Consider the following 18051-nt stretch of genomic DNA (forward strand, 5'->3'; position numbering starts at 1 on the left):
ATGTGGATGTCAAAGGTGAGTTGAGGGTCCATTTTAACACCCAAGTTGGTGACAGATGTGGAAAGGGGGATGTTTTGAAAAGAGAAGTTGATACTGGTGATGGTGGCAGGGTGGAGCTGATGTGGTGTGTCAACTAGGATGGCTCCTGTTTTGGAGCTGTTCAGGTGAAGAAAACTGAACTTCATCCCCGCCTCTATCTCCTCCAGTCAGGTGGTCAGTGTGGATGTTGGAAGGGGAGAAGGAGAAGTGGGGGCTGTCCTTAAGTAGAGCTGTCATCAGCATAGCAATGGCAGGATATCCCATGCTTACTGATAAGATTGCCCAGGGGGAGAAGATAGAGGGTGAAGAGAGTGGGGCCCAGCACTGAGCCCTGAAGGACAAAGCACCGGGACGCTGTAAGTGTGCAACCTTGCTTTGCCCAGGGCAACGTGCTCGGTTCTGTCAGTCAGATATGAGGTGAACCAGCCACAAGATGATTTATCAGCTCTGATCAACCTGACTGATTTGATTCAAAGCTTGTCAGTAATTCTTTTCACTAATTGATCTTGCATTGGTGTATATGTCACTGTTTAACTGCTCAGCAGTCATTTTGATATAATCAAGCCCATTTTATTCTTGTTTTAGCTTCCATATTTCTTGTTTGGTCTAACCAAGCCCACAGACACAAACAGCTGATCAGATACTCTGAGGTGGAAGAGCACGTAGCCTGTAGCCAAAGCTCACATTGTAAAATAGTGCCACACACAGTGGCTTTCTCTGTCAACAATAACACGCTTCAAAAATGTTTCATACAGCATACAATTGAGCCAACATTGTTGTAGGAGCCACATTTGAGTTTTTATTGACATGCTTTCATTTGACATTGTTGACTGTTCTTTCATTTTGTTGGTGCCCTCCGCAGGTGGTGAGGGCGCTGGCCTATTAGAATGAGCGGCTGATGCACAGCCAGGAAGATGGGTCACAAACTGTCATTGAGCGCAGGCTTAGATAGCTGTAAATGATTTGTATTCAGAAACCCTATCAAATGAACTTTTGTTTTTTATTCATCTTTCTATTTTGTTAATAAACAAAAGCAATTTTGAAGCAGCTCTCTCAGGATTGATTTTTGGAAGTCTGCGTGTGTGATGATGATGCTGTGATGATGTTCCCGTTCTACCTGTGGTAAAAAACACTGTAACCTTCAACAATCCTGGATCTGAGGTAAAGAGATACTGCTGTACCTCAGGCAGTTGAATTAGAACATGTCTCCTCATCCTTGTATTCTGACGGATACACCATCCTGGTTAAAGTCTACTCCTTCTAAAGAATTAGCAATCCCTTATCACCTCTCAAACTATAATAGTTGAGTTGTCTGACATTTGTCCTTCAGACTTAACAATAGATGACAATATAACTGCACTCTATCAATAACATGAATGTAATAACATGAGATGAACTGATCCATACCTTTCTCAGTGGAGAGTGCAGACCTCCCACTTCCTCTCCTCCTCTCTTGTTCTCATCCTGAAAATAAAAGGAGAGGATTCTACTTGAGAACTGAGTTTTTTGATATTACTACCCAGTTGTGCCTACTGTGTTTAGGTCTCTCACAAGTTTATCACAAATAAACTGTTGTGTTCTCTGAAACAATGTTTTGCCATTACTGCTGTCATTTTCAAGAGGGTTAATGGTGTCATAAAGTTCTTGCAAATCTGTGTCATTCAACGGGAGAAACCACCATGCTTATAGCTAACATTCATGTGTTAAAGTATCTTAATTCAAAACTTTGTTAAACATTACAAAATTAACAACATACTTTTAAACTTGACAGGTCACAGTTGAACAAACAAGGTCAAATGTTAAATTAATGAATTTAAAATTAATTCCATCCAACTGCCATTACTGCTGATTACTGTTCACTGCTAAACTCTTGTTAATAAGAGTCTATTTGTAAGTTATAGAATTAAAGATGTAAATAAATAAGCATATAGTAAAGAGAGAATACATTTAAATCTATTCATTAGATGTTTGTTACGAACGTGGTCGTAATCTGTGTTGTTTTTGTATATTGTATCTATTTTTTTTAATGTGGTTGTGCCTGGAGCATGTGTGAGACCACTAGCTGGTCAATTAGGTGCGCCATCGCTAGTTGAGGATTGGCTGATCTGGGTCCCGTGCGGACAGCTGGTAGGCCGCTGAGGAGCTCGTCTTGGATTTAAGGAGGAGAAGTGACGTCACCGCGGCACAGGTGGAACCCCCATTTCATTCATCTTTCAACCGGCCACGCCACAGCATCATCGTAGCCAAGCTCCATAAATCGTCAACTTAAATAGTCTTTAAGTAATATGGTAAGGTAGGGGTGAAATTTGTTAGTGTATCTTTTAGTAGTAGTAACCAAGGAGATTGATTTACGTTGTTAGTGGTTTAATTTAAACGTCTCTCCCTTCCTTAGTTCTCTTAATTTCACCCTGAGGTATTCAGAGTCATTTGTTATTGTGCCCCTTTTAAATTTGTGAAAATAAATTATAATTTTGTTAAAACCCTTGAACTTTAGTTGGTGTGGCAATTTGAGAGATGAGTGATTTAGGTCATCTACATGTTGTGTCCTGGCCACCCCTAGAGGGGCATAACATGTTGTATAGTTGTAGAAATAATAAAGACTTATACAAATACGTATGGCACACTATTTAGGAACCACTGGTTCATTGATGTAAATGCTATAAAAATGTGAATTATCAGAATCACTGATATGGTTAAATGGATGCTCCTAAAACTGAAATCTATAGAACACAGCAGCTCAATCAAAATGGGGAAAAGGGAGCAAACATAACATTCTGATGAAAACTTACTTGTAGATGGATCACAGAGAAAAATGCTGATCCTGTTGATACAGTTGAGCTGTTGATACCCTGATGAGTTAAAAAATGACTACAGTTGGACTACATTAGACTCTTCAATATTATTGACTCAATATGGCACCTTTATGAAAAACTAAATATGGTTGGTATGCTACACCAATCTCAAGAACATCTATCCACCAATAACAGAGCTTACCAGGTGATGTGGTGTGAAGGTGGAGGTGGAGGGTCGGAGAGCAGTATTGGTGGAGACAACGATCAAAAACACTGAGTTAACTACGCTTATACCATGGTCTTGGTGAATACTCGATTCTGATTGGCTCTGGAAATTCCATTGGTGTCAATTAACTTCTGATATTCGGACACCTTTCGAACTTCTCAAGTAGTCCCGGTCAAAAAAATCTTTTCACTGTTCCAAATTAATGCGCAGCAGCCGCTAGCCATTACTCCGTTGGGAGTAACTATAGCAACCCGAAACAGTCATATTTCTGAGCAGGGAGTACAACGCTGCCAGTCTAAGCAGCCTATAGCCATCAACTGTCACTCTACTGAAATAAATAAAATGACAGGCTCAAGGTTTAAGACCTGTAACCTAAGACGGTCTCATCTCTTATCCGACATTGTTGACAGAAACACGACTATGTGCTCTCAGTTGTAATGAGAGGTTTTGTTCTGTGTTTACTTATGTAAATGAGCAGTGATAGTAGCCAGTGATGTACTCTGGATATATGTGACAAAATGCGCATGTGCTGTGTGTCTATTGACGTGTGTCAATAAAGTTTTCTCCCTCTCAGAGAGAGAGAGCGCAAGATCCAGTTAGAGCAGAGCTGATGTCCCACTGTGTGATTATTCCTCCGTTAATAATTCGGTCTAGTACTGGATATGTATGTTAGAAACGCTGAGCAAACCGACTCTGCTAACAGACGTACATCTTCTCTCCATCACCTTAACACAGAGAGGAGAGTGTCGCAAAAAACTCACTTCCCTCCTGTTCTAACTGCTGTAAACTATTGTCAGAAGATTCAAGTAACACAAACAAAAGAAAAGGAGCCATTATTTCTGTACAGAGCCAAAGGAAACGCTTCTGATAAACCGGCATGATAATATCTGATAAATATTGATGTGTCTGACGGACAATAAGCACCTGCAGGACGTGGACAGCTCTGTTTTACGTCTGTGACCTCATAGTGCAGAAGGAGGAATTTTTCTGTGTATTCAAACAGCTAAAACTGAGATTTTATCAGATGACTGTTCATGTTAACTTACAGTTTGTTGTCTGATCACATGACTCTCCGTCTCACTCGTCTTCATGTAATTTCATTGATAAATCCGTTAAGAAAGTGCGCTGAGCGGACTATATTTTTGTTCCAGTGTGACTTTGTATCTATGGCCCGCCTATTTACTGGAGTAGTGAATAACGTTTACATTCCCTAAGAACGTTATGGGATTGGAATGGCTATTCCAGTTATTAGTCAAGCCCTCAGGCGTTGCTAGGGAAAAGAAGTTGTTTTTGTAAAACTTTCAATTTTGATCACAAAACGTAAAAATCATAAATTTGTAGTTTTATTCATTATTTTTGTTGGCAAGTGACCATGGTATAAGCGGGTTAATGCCCTTCAAGGTGTCCAATTATCAGGGATTAATGGATGATGCGGAGGCAACCGACCGACGCGAAGCGGAGGATGGTTCACACCTCTGCATCGTCCATTAATCCCTGATAATTGGACACCTTGTCGGGCATTAACCCTTACTTAGGACACATGTTGGAAATTATATTATCTTCTGTCTGCAACATAAATGACATAAACAGGCTTTAGTTCATGAAGCACTGATTTTTTCATTAACTACACAGACTTAGTTTACCCCCTCTAGGCTGACATTAGTTATTATCGGTTAGCATGTATGCTAACACCAGAGTCTACAGACATTAAAATACAACGTGTGATAAGAAACTTACTGAGTGCTGTTGTGGCTCTGAGGTCGATCCCAAAGCTGAAGAAGTGTTGCTGAAACTTTGAATTGTGGTCAAGACGGCCCTTCCAATATTCTCTGCTGATTCACTCCACATTTTGACGGCAAACTGTTCTGCCTGCCACCACCTGTATTTTCACATTGAGCTCTTATTTTGGTACTTCTGCTGAGAGGCGCTGTGGATTTGAATATTAGCTAAATATTTAGAAAGGTGAGCTAAATATTTAATTTTTATGTTGACCATTTAACTTTTATATTTAATGTAACCCACCTGGAGTAACAGTATGTTAGGTTTTAATGGACCAGGGTCTAGGTTCGGTGCTGGAGTGGTAATGAAAGTTATTTGACAGACACAATGAATGACTGAAGCTAGGGTGCACTTTGAACAAAGGATATGTACTGAAAGGTATTTGAAGTGCATTCAATAAACAGAGCCTTTTAACAGTATTCACAACACAACAGAAAATACTCAAATCCCTTGAAAGTATCTAACACTGAAGCGTTAGTGTCCATTCAGTTCTTCCTTTAAACTGGAATGTTGGTCTGTTGAAGCAAGGTCAGTAAACGTTGTTGGGTGTTTAAAGTCAGTCAAGAGCTCTAAAAAGAAAAATCCAAAGTCAGGAAAAAATCAGCTTTACAGTCCTACCGCACTGGCACACTCTAGTGGTGAAGATGAAGAACGACGGTCTCCTTCTAACGGGTTCAGGGTTGGCTCGCCATCTCCTTCGTCAAGGTGAATCCAAATCCAATCTAAGGGGGTCCAGGGTAGCTCAAAAACCTAGCCTGTATAGAAACAGGACTATTACTTTCAGGTCATCAGTTTCTAACTCTATATGGCCATAATGGGTTTCATTCCAGGTTCTCACAATTTCTACTGCAACATAGAAATTCAATAAACAAAATAATTTTAACTGTACAGTATTTGTCTTTACTGACTCTCATCAGTCAACCATGAATTTAGTGTTTTTAACCCATGAATGAATGAATATTTAACATGGTAATAAAGAAAACAGCATTTCCTTATTTTAAATCATTACTGAAAATCATAAACTAAAATATGGAATATCATCATGCATTTCACACTTCACAATCATAGGTTTCAAATGAAAAGGCATTTTTCCATTGTAATTTAACTTTAAATCATCACTGAATATGTAAAACAAAACAGCACAGTATGAAAATAGCTTTCACTCACATCAGTATGAAATCAGGACACAAATAAAAGGATGACGCTTTTGGCTTAGCAAGTTTATACACTTAATACTGCATGAAATATTCTTCTTTAAAGGTTTTCAAACACGAAATAATCCCAGCCTGAATTAAAAATGAACTTCACATATTTGCACAGAAACCAGGAGCTTCCTGTGAATCCCCGTGGTGCTAATAGCACAAGCTAATATAGCTAGCCACGCTAGCTTTTATCAGTGAACTCACAAAGACGCTGCTAAAAGCTTTACTGTTCCTGGTGAAAGACTCCGTGGCTTTCTCTCTTCTCCAGCTGTAGTCTGACTGTTCTGTAGACTGTTTTCAATCACCTTTTTCCTCATTTACAGACTAATATCTCTGCTATGAACGGCACTCGGCTGCTCCTATTGTTTTCCTTCGCTGCGTTGTGTTCAGGTGCTCAAAGGAGACAAGAACACAGGCTGGTCTCATCAAACTCCATTTTAATCTGAATGAATTCAGAGAGAGCAAAGCGCTGCCAACATGGGTTCTATCTTCACAACACGCCTAACGTGACAAAAAGAAATGCTCAAAACGTGTCTCATAGAAGATGTGATGGCTGCGACAGCCCACACGCACACACAAGCACACATAGCTAACACGTGTTAAGCTAGCTCTCTCTAACTCTGATTTACAGACTAAATACACAAGAAAAAGTCACTCATTCATCTCCTGTACAGATATTTACAACAACCAAACTGTTTTTAGCAGTTCAATCAGACAGAACTTTTATATTTGCACTTTATGAATGAGCTACAGTGAATACATACCTCTCACAGTGGAGCTCTAAGCAGACTGACGAAAGGGCGGAAATGATGCAATATACCCCCTTACTGCCACCAGAGGGCGTCGTAATGCCACTAATACAGTACCTCAGAATAAAGACTTAAAATACATGATAAAACAGAAGATTCTGGTGAAATTAACCCTCAATACACCAACAAAATATACTAGATACCAAAAAAAAATGAGAGGACAATATTTTATGCAGTATAATTTTCCCTGTCTGTTACAGTTAGATCAAATTTAAACACTTATATTATCAATAAACATTTAAATTCACATTAAACATTTATACAGTATATATTATTAGATATTTAGAAAAATATTAACATTTATATTATTAATAAAGATTTATAATTCACATCAAACTTTTATCTATTATTTAGTATTTAGGAATAGACTTAATATTTATGATTATCAATAAACATTTACAATCAACATTGTATTTAACATGAAACATTTAGATAAATCATTAAACACTGAGTAAATCATTTAAGATTTGTGCTTGTCAATAAGGTTTTCATTTGAGAGCTAAATTATTTCTCATATATTTTTCACATTAAAATATATCTATCAAACGTTGGGAACAATGCTCTAAATGTGGTAAAAATGGGGCTTTAAAAAATGAACAGTTATTTTAATGATGTTTTAGAGTTGAATGTGGAGAAATGTTGCTGTTTTTAGAGGGATAAACTTTACAATCATACATTCATTGAGCTGTGCTGTCTTGTGTTAAACCTGAAGCTTCTTCTGCCTCTTTTCTTCTTTTCTTCACTCACTTCCTGCCCATGCTCTCACACTCCTATTTATTATGATTATTGCCACACACACCATCATAACCCCAAAATAAGATCAGATAAGCCTTTACCGATCCTCCATTGGGATAAATTTGGTTTTTACAACAGCTCAACAGTCTTATGAGTATTTTAAATGACACTTGTGTACAAGCAGAACCTGAGCAGTGGTATCACAACAGAGCTGCTTTAAAAGAACATCACTCTTCATGTGACATCTTTGTAGTTCTTTGGTGTGTGAGGGTCACTTCAGGACTGACAACAGTTCACATGGGAGTCAGATACAGACCACATCTAGAAGGCAATGTGTCCAACCAAACAACAATTCAGAGCTGAGGAAATCAGAGCTGAGCACTGACAAGTTTGCTGTCTTTCACCCCTAACCTTATTGGTCATTGTAGAAACCCACCAACACCTCTGTTAGTGGATTTTGATCAGGGACATTAAGATTTTTCATCTAATCCAGAAAAATCTGAAATGCTGTTTAAGCCATTCACATCCTCATCTCCATCCTTTAAGTAGGTTGGTAGTAGTGTTTTAGAATAGTAAACTAATATCACGCTTTCATGATCTTAAACCTCTCCTTCATTCTCAATAAGTCCTCTAGGTTTGAATGTTCTTCTTCTCTTTCCTTCTTTGTCTTTTTTACTCATCAGTAGAAACAAAGTGAAACCAACATAAATGTCCAAGTAAAAGTGAGTCTAAGTCATTTTCAGCTGCTCAGTCAGCTCATTTCAACTAGTTTGGTTTTACAGTGTAGGTGATGAAGAGGCAGGAGGGTGAAGATGTTGCTTTTCCTGCAGGTCAGCTGCTCCATCAGAAGCGTCCTCTGTGAGAGACAAAAGGACAAATATGGATGTTAGACTCACAGCTTCATCAAATCACATGTCAATGTCAAAATAATAGAAGGGAGCAGACGCCAAATGGACATTTCCAATGAATACATACAGTTTACACACATTTGAAAAACAATCATGTGTAGAAAAGACTTTGGAGTCATTTTGAAGTTTGATGCCTGAAAGCAGCAGCAGACTCAGGATGTTTGAGGGCCAAGGACAAGAATCATAAATAGGACACCTGCAGGACTTTGTGGGGCACCGCTGCAGAAGTCTTGTCCAGTTTTGCCCACTTGGAGGCACCAAAGGGGGCAGTTTGTCAAACTTTCCTACTAGAAAGGCTCCAAAGAAGACACTCTGTCAAATTAGTCCATGTAGAGCAGGGGCCAGATTCTGGATTCAGGTCTAACCTGAGGGCCTAACAGGGTCACCTTTAAACCAGAAACTGTCAACCTCATTTCACCACTAATAAAATGTGAAAAAAAACTTATGATAAATGATTTTGACATTTAAAAAGTTAAAAAGATAATTCCACCAGTGCCTGAAAGCTATAAAAACCTTTTTAATTCAACATTTTGAGTTTCATATACAACAGAAGTCTGTGTTTAAACAAGCAGGACAACATTTGTTTGTTTTTATTAGAAAGAGAACTTAGTAGGAATTGAGCTTCTAAATGGTGAATAAATTCAGCTCTGGGATGCTGTGGCATCACAAAAGCATCAATCAGTAAATGCCACTATCATCTGGAGTGCCAATCAGTGCATTAAGTGTCAAAAAGAATTCATTTTTCCAGTCAAATCCATTTCAAACAGGGAGTAGAGATGCTCCCTTAACTCTAATCTGCATCAGGTTGGCTGTCACCAAGTGAACAGTGTCTGAGTGTCTGTCTCCTCCTACAGTTTGAGTTAAAGGCCAGCAGAAAGGCTTCACTGCCCTCTAGTGGCTGAAAAATAGAACAGCCATGCAGCTCTATTTTCACTCAGTCTCACTCTGAAAACTGTGCATGAGGATGTCTGCTGTATGGAGCAGGTTAGAAAAGAAAGGAAGAGTGTGCAGAAGTAAGGAGAAACTAGTATTGGTAGCTCTGAGCTTTACCTCACTAGCTTGAATGTGATGTTGCGTTTCACAGATACGCCAGGTGCTGAGGGGCTGGAGGGCTGCTCACAGAGCTCGTCATCAGGGACGCTCTGAGATGTTCAGGTTGGAGCCTTCTGTGAAAAACATTTCTGGTGTCAGCAGTGGATCTCATGGCTCAAATCAAAGAAAAATAAGTGAGTAGGCTTTCTGTGATGATAAGATGAAGAGAGTTTGACTTACGAGGTCAGGTTGGAGCTTTTTGCTCTGAGGTTCAGGCTCAGAGCTGCAACGTCTCTTTGTGCTTTTGGAGGGAGCAGAGTTTACAGCCTCTTTGGTTACTGTGGCCAGAGAAGACTCAGGACAGGTGCGCTGTTCTTCAGTCTGGAGCTTCTTGGCTGAAGTTTCAGCTTGTGGTGGAAGAGGCCTCTTTGTGCCCTGTGGTACCACCGAGGCTGATACAGATGGGCGGCTTGTTGCAGAAAATCAACTCTGCACAAAACAAGGAAAATGTTTTTGTTGCAGTTTTACCAAGAGTCTTGTTGGTGCAATTCCACATCTGAAGACAAAATCTTGTCTTTGAAAGAAAATGTGTGTAGGGATAGAATAGACTTGATGTCATTCTTGTAGTCAGCTCAGTGAAAAGATGCTCACCACTTTAATGACTGTAGGAGGGTCAATGACATAGAAGGCTTCATTTATTTGGAGTTTGACACCTGACCTTTGACACTAATGTCAAATCAAACAGGAAATACTTTGACACATGTTGTTACTTTTAGTAATGTTTTAAAGAGGACACGTATATTTTCAAAATAAAATCAAGAATTTCATGCTAAAATATTTGTGTGGTTTTCCATTGGTTGAACCATCTGACACTGAAAATGTACCCATATAAATATGACTGAAATACATAATTGATCTTTACTTTCAAAGGCTCTGTAAACCATTTCACTCTGCCATGAGTGTCAGCTGGAGTTAAAAGGAGGTTAAACTGAGCTAAAATCTGTTTTTATCACTTGATTTCAAAGTAAAAGTCCCCTGATTACAGTTGTGCCACCCTGACATTTAAAAACTTGCAAATTCTGAGACAAAAGTTTTTCTGTGAGCTTACTAACTTTAAATTGATCAATTTTATTAACCCTTTGGGCCCCAGAGTTTTTTCAAGAAAATATTGAATTTTGATATCAAGATTTCAGAAGGCTGTAGCTTGAAAGCAGTTAGAGATAACGGCATACTGTAAATGAGAAAAATCTTCAGTATGACCCAAAGATTGTGATGGGTGTAAATTCACTCATCTAATTTGCATATTCTGACATCACCAGGTGGCCTCTACTGCCATTGGCTGTGCGTTTTCTCCCATGGCTTCTACACTATGCTTCTACCACGTCTCTTCCTCCCTGGTGTTTTTGATTCCCAATCTCCGTCGATATTTGCCGTGTCTTGACGGTGTTGTGACGAAACGAGATTTTACACTTTTTTTTAATCATGGAAAAAAATATATGAGTGCAACATTCGTCCCTTATAGCCTACTACATTATGCACTCATTGCCACCATAATACTAATAATAATACAAGAATTTAGATTGTTTTGAAAGTGATTTTAAAACTACTTACAGAAGACCAAAAAATAAAGAGCTGTATCAGTAAAATCAAGCTATTTGTCATCCTCTTTAAGGACACCCATGTTTAAAACGCTCAAAAGAAATATTTCTGTCAATAACACGTTTGTTTTGTTTTTACTGTAATTTAGAGAAATAGCTTTAACACTTGTGCCCTCCTCAGATTTACTACCCTCTGGACACCTTCAAGGCAAAAATGTACGTACAGAAAAATTGCCATTAAATCAGCATATATCAATATTTTTTTCTTTTTTGCATAAATCTCTTTAACAACTTCAGACTTGCTTAAAACTACCAAACATTCAATAATTTTCAAGATTTTAACCCTTAAATGCCAGTTTGATTATTGGAAATATTTTATTTTTTAACTACAAAAAAACAAAAAAAGTCAAATATTTTTCATATAATAAATAGTAGAAACATGGGGCTTTGGTGCTATAAGAGTCTTGGATGGGTCAAAGATCAGCAACAAAATTGATTTCATTGCATTCATATTTTTTACGTAATGTCAGAAATACCCTCTTTACACCCTCGAGGCAACAATGTCCCCATTGACTTCCATTAAAACCAGGTTTTTTAATCTCACTGGCATTGCAGTATAAATCATGCATTCTCTAATGTCAGCATTTCAATGTAAAGAAATATAGTGAAATTTGACATTTTTAGTGTATTCCACCAGATTCAACCATTTACTGATTGTAGGACCATGCACCAAATTCTTGTGTTTTTGCCAGTTATATTATGGAGAGTTTTTGTGAAAGTTTAAAAGGGTCAAAATTCTGAGAATAATTGAATATTTGGTAGTTTTCAGCAGGTCTGAAGTTGTTAAAGATATTAATGAAAAAAGTAGATACAAATATTGATGTATGCTGATTTAATAGCAGTTTTTTTGTACGTGTACATTTTTGCCTCGAAGGTGTCCAGAGGGTGCCCGAATGTTAAAGCTGGCACTACAAAAAAAAAACAAAAAAAACAAGTGCAATCAAATCAATTTTGTTTCTAATCTTTGACCCATCCAAGACTCTCATCAGCACCAAAGCCCCTTCTCTCTACTATTAATTTTATGGAAAATAATTGACTTTTTCTGTTTTTTGTAGTAAAAAAAAGAAAATATTTCAAATAATCAAACTGGCATTTAAAGGGTTAAAATCTTGAAAATTATTGAATGTTTGGTAGAAAAAAAAATATTATTTTTTAAATTAATATTTTTATTTCTTTTTTAGGACAGAAAAAAAACACTATGCTCATACACCACGTAGACAGCATAAATCAACAAACTCATCACATAAATCGACAAACTACAATAAACATACAATGATAGACAGTAGACAGTAGACAGTGGTGGTGGTGGTGGGAGGGTTACTAATAAAGCTCCAGGGTCCTTCACCTCCACAGTCAAACTCAGAGAGAGCTGAGGCTGCCCGTTCCATTGACAATAGATCCATGAATTCTTTTGACCAACTGTCAATGTTAAAGCAATGTAATTTACGTTTTTTCCAATTCATCATAATAATTCGCTTCACTGACAAAAAGGCTAGTGTGATCATTCGTTGTGTAAGCGTTGACTGTATGTCTCTTACTCTAGTGCCAAGAAGGCAGACTAATGGACAGTGTGGTATTTTTACTTTCAAAATTAAAATCAATCTTGAGATAACCTCATTCCAGAAACTCTTCACGGAGGGACAGCGCCACAAGAGGATCAGTGTTCCTGCCTCACCACAGCCATGCCAGCACAAATGTGAAAGGGAATTATTGATTTCCTTTAATCTGGTTGGTGTGATATAAGACCTATGTTAAATTTAAATTTGACTTATTTTATATCTTACACATTTAGATAAGGCTGATGTGTTTTTAAGAATAGTCTCCTACTGTACAGAGGTCAGAGATACGCCCAAGTCTCTCTCCCATTGATGTTTGATGGAGGATAAGCTGTCCAGGGAGGCAGTGGAAAACAAACTACATAGATTAGAAACTAATCTTTTCCCTGAAGCAATCTCCCTCAGTTTATTATCCAAGTCACTTTTAAGGCCTGTGGAGGTGTTTTTTGAGCCAAGTAGCTCCACCATTGATTTTAGTTGTAAATATGAGAAAAAGTCGACATCACTGAGGTCAAAATTATTTTTTAACTGGTTAAAAGGCACCATTTCACCATCCTTCATTATCTGCCTTAACTGGTTTATTCCTCAAAGGTGCCATGTTTTGTTTTTCAGTGTTTTACCACCAGCTGTTAATAGGAGATTATTCCATAAAGGGCATGATGGTAAAGATGACCCATTAAAGGATAAACGCTTCTGACAGATTTTTACTACAGCACAAGAAAACTGGATTAAAGAATTGCCTATTTTAAAATATAAATATAATATAAAATAAAAGATAACGACACAGACTTGCTATATTCAGAAAGGATATTTTCCTCGATCCATTTCCAGTTGGAAAAAAGTAGAAACAAATATTGTATTGATGTTTGGTGATTTAATAGCAGTTTTTTGTACGTGAACATTTTTGCCTCAAAGGTGTTCAGGGGTACAAAATTCATTGAGAGAGTATGAATGACATTTAAGAGTAAAACATGTTGGATTTCAAAAATGTAACTAGAAAGAAAAGTTCCTGTTAAAAAATCATGCCACAAGCTGTAAAATTGAGTAAAATGGCCAAAAATGCCAGAGGAGGGCAAAAGCATTAATTAGCTTTAACAGTGTTGGACACGACGTACAGATGAGTGTGTGTGATAATGTGTGTGTGTTGGTGAGCGAGGGTGTGTCTCTGCTCTGTCTGCTGTCAGATAACAAACATGGCGTGTTTATCTGGAGCTAGAACTTCAGTTTTTGGAGCTAACAGTGACTCTACGGCGCTCAGACTGAGTTAGTTTTACTAAGTTTACCGCTGAAGGAAACAACGGCCCGTTGCTCTACTCATGTTAAACTTCTGATTGATGAACTGTGTTGGCAATGTTTCAGACAAATGTACTTGTATTTGTGCAATTTAGACAAAACATTGACAACATGTTTGTGCAAGTTAGACAGTTGGCAACTGTTGTCTTAATCTCACAACATTTAGTTGAGTCCAGATTGCTCAAATACAGCGTCAGCGTATCTGTGATGGAAGGTTCTGGTCATTTCTGTGTTCTTTGACCGCTGACAATGATTCTTCCAAACAACAACGTTTCATGTTTGTCCAAATATGTTTGGTTTAAAATGAAACAGACAAAGAAAACTCCTGCTGACTGTCCAACCTGAAAACAAAGGGAGATTTATCTGGAACGTTCCACTACTAGACCTTCATCAGGACTGTTTGTCTGATGAAGGTGATGATTTGATCATGTGACATTGTGATAGGACAGCTGGAGAGAGAGATGATCCAAACAGATCCAGACTCATGACTGGATCCTGGTCCTGAGTCCATTGAGGACTGTAGCCTCTGTAGTCTATGCTCATGGATGGATCTACCGAGGAGGGAATAAAAAAGACCCTTGCCTCCCCAGCTGACAGCTTTGAATTCAAAGAAAAGTTGGGACACAGGGAATCTCTAATGTTTGACTACCGACTGCAGTATCAGATGAGTGCAGCCCTCCCCTCCCCCACTCTGAAGTTACTTTCGTTTTCATGCAGAAACATCTCAACGTGAGTCAGCAGTCATCAGGTCTTATCAGAAAAGTTCAGGACTAATGGAAACCAGACTCATCCGGATCAACAACAACAACACTTCTTCATCTGTGTGGGACGGAAGCTCGGTCTGACGGAGCTCTGGGGGACAGAGGAAGACCAGGTATGGATTTAAAGTCTGACTTTAGTTTTCCTAAAGGGAGGTTAGTCCAAGCTGAGACAGAGAAGTTATTTATTTATTTTAGTGATCCAGAGAGAGAGCTAGGCTCCATTCACACTGACTCAGACACTAAAACTAACATTCTTTTATAAGACCATCAACACCAGGAAAAACTGCATCATCTGAGTCCTAGCTCACATACCACGGGATAAAAACAGCATTTCCTCAGACACAAGGCCGCCCATAAGGGGATAAAGGAGAGCGCTTTCTGTTGCCCTGACTAATAGGGGGCCATGGAGGCCAACAGAATAATCTATGTACACAGCAGGACTCACATTTTCAATCAGTGATTGTATTGTTGGGTGGAAAGGTTTATTTATTATTGTGTTTACTAAATAAATAAATAAATAAATGCCATCCATCCATCTATCTTCTTCCGCTTATCCGAGGTCGGGTCGTGGGGGGCAGCAGCCTTAGCAGGGAAGCCCAGACTTCCCTCTCTCTGGCCACTTCGTCCAGTTCTTCCCGGGGGATCCCAAGGTCCCCTCCACGGCCCCTCCCTGAGCTGCCACCTTATTGTTGTGGAGGGGTTTGTGTGTCCTGAAGTTCCTGGGAGCTAAGTTGTTGGGGGCTTTATGAGGCCGGTAGGGTCTTCCAAGGCAAACAGGTCCTAGATGAGGGACCAGACAAAGCGCGGGTCAAAACTCATATGGCAGAACAACGTGATGGACTCTAATCTGCCCCGCTGGATGCGGGTCACCGGGGCCCTCTCCTGAAGCTAGGCCTGGGAGTGGGGCTCGATGGCGAGCGCCTGGTGGCCGGACCAGGCACCCACGGGACCCGGCCAAGCACAGCCTAGAAGAGGCAACATGGGCCCCCCTCCCATGTGCCCACCACCTGTGGGAGGAGCCATAGAAGTCGGGTGCTTTGTGAGCTGCGTGGCAGCCGAAGGCCGAGACCTTGGTGGTACAATCCTCAGCCTCAGAAATAAATAAATGATGAGAGAGAAAATGTTAAATCTGTGTACATGGATAAATACCTCAATCAGTCCAGGCTTATTTATTCATATTCATTTATTTTCCTCTTAATATTAATATAGTCCATTAAATCACCAGAACTTTTACCACTGACATTTTTAATCATTTTACTTCAAGTAAATTTCCTATTATTATACTGTAAAAATTAGTGAATGGCTATGTAGGCTAAAATATGACATGAGGGCTTTTATTTTGAAATGTTCACCTTTCCTTTTGGGTCACAGGATTTTCTTTTTCTCAAGTATTTCATAAAGGCAAGACAACAAAATAATGGATTTGAAAAAAAAGACTTTTTTGTTTTTTTTTTCCCTGTTTAAGCCATTTACATGACTGAAACAAGAAAACAGCACATTTTTTACATTTTCTGTCAAACACGAAAAATCAGAATAACTGGAGTTTGAGACCAATTTCTGAGGCTGGTTTCAAACAGGAAATAGAACTGCCAGAAAATACACTGACTGGATGGGAACATTGAACTTAATGATTAAGAAAGTAATGTTAGACTTCATGGCTAGGACATAATGTGCACAAATGTCAGGATGAAGTAGAAGAAACTGAGGCAGCTTGGGTAAAAATGGGTAAAAAGTGACAAAAACAGGTGAAAAGAGGAAAAATGGGGTAAGGTGGAAAAAAGCAATGTAACAAAGGGTGTAAAGTGGCATAACATTGTATAAATGGCAAACAATTGGCAGAATGGACAAAAAGTTGCAAAAAGATGTTTTAGAAATGGGTAAAAAATTGCAAATATGTGCACAAAGTGGCAAAAATGGTTGAAAAATGCTAAATATGGTTTAAAAGTGGCAAAATGATGTGGAAATTATTGATGGAAAAGAGTGGTGATATTATCCAACATCAGAACCCAAAAATAGCCTGACACACTTTTCAGCTCCTACATGATTAAACTGTTAGCCAGGATGCTAGCATCAATGCTACTGATCCAACACACATGAACTGATATCATCAATAAATCACAACTGGGGAGGAAACATTCTCTGGTTTTATCAGGGGCTCAGTCTGAAAATAGACTCCTACTAATCCTGCATTGATTGGATAGTGACTATTCTAGGGAGTGGCTTAGCAAAGGGTCACTTATGATCCACTGCTGATCAAACAGGGTATTCTCTTTCAATCATCATCATCATCATCATCATCACTGTTTCATAGGAGCTTCACTATTGAACAACAGCTAACATCATCCTATCATCACTATATAAACATATTATCTATATGTAAACATATCTTGTTGTTTTTCAGTATCAGGATGGAGGAGCAGAGCCCAGACTCTCCTGAACCCAGCTGTGTGTCCATGAAGAGTGACCGGTCTGCTTATCGCTCTATTAACTTCAAACAATCTCCAGATAGAAGGTAAGAAATGATGAAATAAACTGACAGTTATGTTGACATGTTATCGGTGAACTTAGAGGGTCTTATGAAAACCAGTGGATAACAAATTACTTTTTTGTTCCTTGAAATATTAATGATGTTAACTTGGTCTTATATAAGACAGTTTTATGAGCCAATGAGGGCTAGTTTCTATAAACAGGAACAGATCTTTGTCTGGACAGGTGTTCCACCTGAAGGTAAGCAGTTTTTGACCCAGAGTTGTTGAAATGTTTGAATGACAATTACAGTTTAATGACATAATGTAGTGGAGCAGCAATGAATGAGCAGTGTTAAAACGTACATTTAGTCTCAGACTCTTTCATCAGACACGGTAAAGTTTATCAGTACGTCAGTTATTTATTTAGTCCTCACATTCTGTCCTTCAGTAGAAGTCCAGATACTTGTGTGAAAAAGACTGGTAAAAGTAAAATCAAATCAAATCAAGCTTTATTTAAACAGCACATTTCATACACAGGGCAACACAGTGTGCTTCACAGTCAAAAACAAGTGATTGTATTGTCTTTGTATTTCAAATGAAGAACATGATATACAGATTCTAAGCAGAAATAAAAGCTCAACATGTCCACTGAAATTATTCACACAGATTTATATCACACAACAATCACACAAACACACACACTGAAAACAGGCAATGAAATCTAACTGTAAACTGATTCATAAGGAAAAGTTTTCAATCTGCTTTTAAAAGTATTTAATGTTGGAGCCCCTCT

The 18051-nt window shown here is 38.5% G+C and overlaps 1 protein-coding gene across 1 annotated transcript in view; it reads left to right on the forward strand.

Moving 5' to 3' along the window:
* Window positions 1–14633: 14633 nt before the first annotated feature.
* Window positions 14634–18051, forward strand: part of LOC121520097 (NACHT, LRR and PYD domains-containing protein 12-like) — a 32436-nt gene continuing 29018 nt past the window's right edge. Inside the window, exons 1-2 of the mRNA XM_041803368.1 lie at window positions 14634–14903; window positions 17192–17302. Coding sequence (XP_041659302.1) covers window positions 17199–17302 — 104 coding nt within the window. The 5' untranslated portion in view covers window positions 14634–14903; window positions 17192–17198. The remainder of the gene's footprint in view (window positions 14904–17191; window positions 17303–18051) is intronic.

Source organism: Cheilinus undulatus, linkage group 13 (genome assembly GCF_018320785.1).
Source record: "Cheilinus undulatus linkage group 13, ASM1832078v1, whole genome shotgun sequence".
NCBI lineage: Eukaryota > Metazoa > Chordata > Actinopteri > Labriformes > Labridae > Cheilinus > Cheilinus undulatus.